The following is a 3705-nucleotide window of genomic DNA, read 5'->3' on the forward strand; positions in this document are numbered from 1 at the left end:
TGGTTTAAGCTGAGCTGAGCTGAGCTGAGCTGGGCTGAGCTGGGCTGAACTTGGCTGGGATGAGCTAGGCTGAGCTAGGCTGAACTGGCCTAGGCTGGGCTGAACTGAGCTAGGCTGGGCTAACCTGGGCTGAACTGGGTTGAGCTGGGCTGAAATAGGCTAAACTGGGCTCAACTGGGCTCAGCTGGGCTCAGTTGGGCTGAACTGGGATGAGCTGGGCTCAGCTGGGCTCAGCTGGGCTGGGCTGGATTGAGCTGGGCTGAACTAGGCTGAACTGGGCTCAGCTGGGCTGGGCTGGGCTGCACTGGACTGAACTGGGCTCAGCTGGGCTAGGCTGGGCTGAACTAGGCTACACTGGGCTGAACTCAGCTCAGCTGGGCTGGGCTGGGCTGAGCTGAAATAGGCTAAACTGGGCTCAACTGGGCTCAGCTGGGCTCAGCTGGGCTGAACTGGGATGAGTTGGGCTCAGCTGGGCTCAGCTGGGCTCAACTGGGCTGGGCTGGGCTGAGCTGGGCTGGGCTGGGCTGAGCTGAGCTGAAATTTGTTGAGCTGGGCTGAAATTGGCTGAGCTGGGCTGTACTGGGCTAGTGACTGAGGTGAATGGGAAGGGGTGGGCTGGGTTTGTATCACCCCCCAGAGATCTAGTCTCCAGCCAGGCTAGTCCCTGTATTCTAAGGGGTACATGGGGGCATGCTTCTTAGGTTGTACCCATGATGCTTTCTGTCCCTTCACCAGTTCCCTGAAGGGAATTGGTCCTGTACATGTGGGTAGACCACACTCTGTGTTTCTGCCTTTTCCAGTAGGGACATCCTCCAACCGAGTTGGAATTGGGCCTCTGACCTCCAAAGCCTCGTAGACCAGAGTTCAACTGTCACTAATAGGGAGACTGGGGGTGGGATTAGTGAGGGGTGAGTGGTTTGACTGGGAGCCTAACTGGGAAGTGGGAAGGGGGTCCCAGGAGGAGCGGGCCCCCTCCCCTCCCCGTGCCACCCCCTGCACAGCCAAGAGGCCATGGTGCAGGCTTGCTTCAAGCCTGGACTGCTCTGTCCTGGCCTGTGCCCTCCCTCTGGGCCCACCTTTGTGAGCCCCAAAGCCCAGCGGAGAGTGTGTCTGCACCCATTGCACAGATGGGAAATGGAGGCCCCAGCAGCTCCTGCAGACTCAGCCAGTGAGTGGGAGAGCCATGTTCAGTAACCACAAATCCAGAGGCCTTCCCTGAGGAATGTGTCCAGGCGGTCGTGCTAGAACCCTGAGAACCGTGTTCCGAGACAGTGCAGCTGGGCTCAGGCATCTGGTTCCGACCCCAGGTCCTTGGCATGTGAGCTGAGAGCCTTGGGGCAGTCACTCGCCGTCTCTGTGCAAGCTTCCTCCAGTGCACAGGAGAGACAGGCTTCGTGCTGGGATTGTGAGGCTGCGTCAGGGGTCCAGGGTGCTGCCCACTGCCTCACAGAGTGTCCTGTGTTGCAGAGGCCAAAACCAGCCCCAGTGTCTTCCCGCTGAGCCTCAGCAACACTGACGAAGCCGGGCACGTGGTCATCGCCTGCCTGGTCCAGGGCTTCTTCCCGCCAGAGCCCGTGAATGTGACTTGGAGCCCCAGCAAGGAGGGTGCGTCCGTCAGGAACTTCCCCCCAGTGAAGGGAGCTGCTGGGAACCTGTATACCATGAGCAGCCAGCTGACCCTGCCGGCCGACCAGTGCCCTGACAAGTCGTCCCTGAAATGCCAAGTGCAGCACGCCTCCAGCCCCAGCAAGTCTGTGTCTGTGCCATGCAAAGGTCAGAGGGCAGGCTGGGGGCTGGGGGCGGGGCCCCACATTCTTCTCTGACCAGCCACCTGGAATCGTGCCCCCGAGGGCACACCACTGGGACGAGAGCGGGCTGCCGAGACAGGGCCCCCATGGAGGGGCTGGGGGTGGGGAGGGCAGGGGGCCGAGGGCACGCTGACCTGCTGCAGTCTCTGTCTCGGTTCCAGCTGTGGATAACTGCACTTGTAAGTGTCCCTCGTGTGACGAGCCCCGCCTGTCACTGCACCAGCCTGCCCTCGGGGACCTGCTTCTGGGCTCCAATGCCAGCCTCACGTGCACGCTGAGCGGCCTGAAAGACCCCAAGGGTGCCTCCTTCACCTGGAAGCCCTCCGGGGGCAAGGACGCCACCCAGAAGAGCCCTGAGCGTGACCCCTGCGGCTGCTACAGCGTGTCCAGTGTGCTGCCAGGCTGTGCGGAGCCGTGGAACCGTGGGGAGACCTTCTCCTGCACGGCCACCCACCCCGAGTCCAAGAGCCCGATGACCGTCACCATCAAAAAAGTCCTAGGTGGGCACAGACCCTGCCCGGGAGGCGCGGCAACCCCCGAGCCCGCCTCCTCTCTCCCACCCACAGTCTATGGAGGGAAACTGAGGCCAGGGGTGCCCAGGGCAGAGGGGCCCCTCCCCCCCGCCAGCCCAGACCCCTGACCTGGCTCTCTGCCCCCCAGGAAACACTTTCCGGCCCCAGGTCCACCTGCTGCCGCCGCCGTCGGAGGAGCTGGCCCTCAACGAGCTGGTGTCGCTGACCTGCTTTGTGAGGGGCTTCAGTCCCAAGGACGTGCTGATCCGCTGGCTGCAGGGGACCCAGGAGCTGCCCCCAGAGAAGTACATGACCTGGGAGCCCCTGAAGGAGCCCGGCCAGAGCGTCCCCACCTTCTCCGTGACCAGTGTGCTGAGGGTAGACGCCGAGGCCTGGAAGCAGGGGGACAAGTTCTCCTGCATGGTGGGCCACGAGGCCCTGCCCCTATCCTTCACCCAGAAGACTATCGACCGCCTGGCGGGTAAACCCACCCACGTCAACGTGTCTGTGGTCATGGCAGAGGTGGACGGCGTCTGCTACTGAAACGCTCACCCGCCCCTCCCTGAATAAACTCCATGCTCCCCTGGAGCAGCCCCGTGCTTCCATGAGGCCGCTGTCTGTCCATATTCGGGGTCTGTGGCACACGGAGGCAGGGGAGGGCCCCAGGGGGGAAGGGCAACTGCTTTCCTGACCTTTTTGGGCTTCATTGCCTGGGTCAGCCTGGCACCTCCACGTGCCCTCACACCCGTGGACTCGTGTGTGTGTGTGTGTGTGTGTGTAAGAGCATCAGTGTGAGCGCATGGTCCATGGCGGGCAAGCTGGGAGCAAAACCCAGGGCTGACAGCCAGCAGGTCCTGAGAGCAGGGGCACCAGCAAGCCCTCCATGGGCAGTGATATGCTTGCCTGTATCTCAGAGGGAGGCAGGGGGGCAGGGCCACTGAAGAGGCTGGTGTCCCTGTCAGGAGTCGTGGCAGGAATGGGGGGAGGGCAGGATTCCAGGGGGGCCCACACCACCCTCGGCGAGTGCAATGCACACAGTTGCAGGACAGCCCCACAGGTGCGCTCGACAAGGAAGTCACCCCGCTCCAAACTGCTCTGCACACAGCACACCCACGCACACATACAGTCTCCCCACGCTCGCAGTCACACGCCCTCCAGGTGCAGGGAGTCCCCCGCCTGGCCCCAGCCCCAGCAAGACTCCCCACACCCTTCCCTGCGTGCCCCATTGGGCACAGCTCAGGGCCCAATTCCACAGACCCCGCCCAGGCAGCCCCTGCCCCTGCCTGACCCCCAGACTCAAGTCTCCCACCCCTTCCTGAGCCCAAGGATGGTCCGAACCACAGATGGGGGGGCAGGCTGGGGAGGGGTCAGTAGAGACAGCCCCC

The 3705-nt window shown here is 63.2% G+C and overlaps 1 gene segment (V, D, J or C); it reads left to right on the forward strand.

Annotated features, from left to right (window-relative positions):
* Positions 1-1134: 1134 nt before the first annotated feature.
* LOC110571776 lies at positions 1135-2919 on the forward strand. The segment is given in 4 exon segments: positions 1135-1168; positions 1468-1773; positions 1970-2308; positions 2469-2919. Coding segments are annotated over 4 exon segments (1074 nt in total).
* The last annotated feature ends 786 nt before the right edge of the window (positions 2920-3705 follow it).

Source organism: Neomonachus schauinslandi, chromosome 9 (genome assembly GCF_002201575.2).
Source record: "Neomonachus schauinslandi chromosome 9, ASM220157v2, whole genome shotgun sequence".
NCBI classification, from domain to species: Eukaryota; Metazoa; Chordata; class Mammalia; order Carnivora; family Phocidae; genus Neomonachus; species Neomonachus schauinslandi.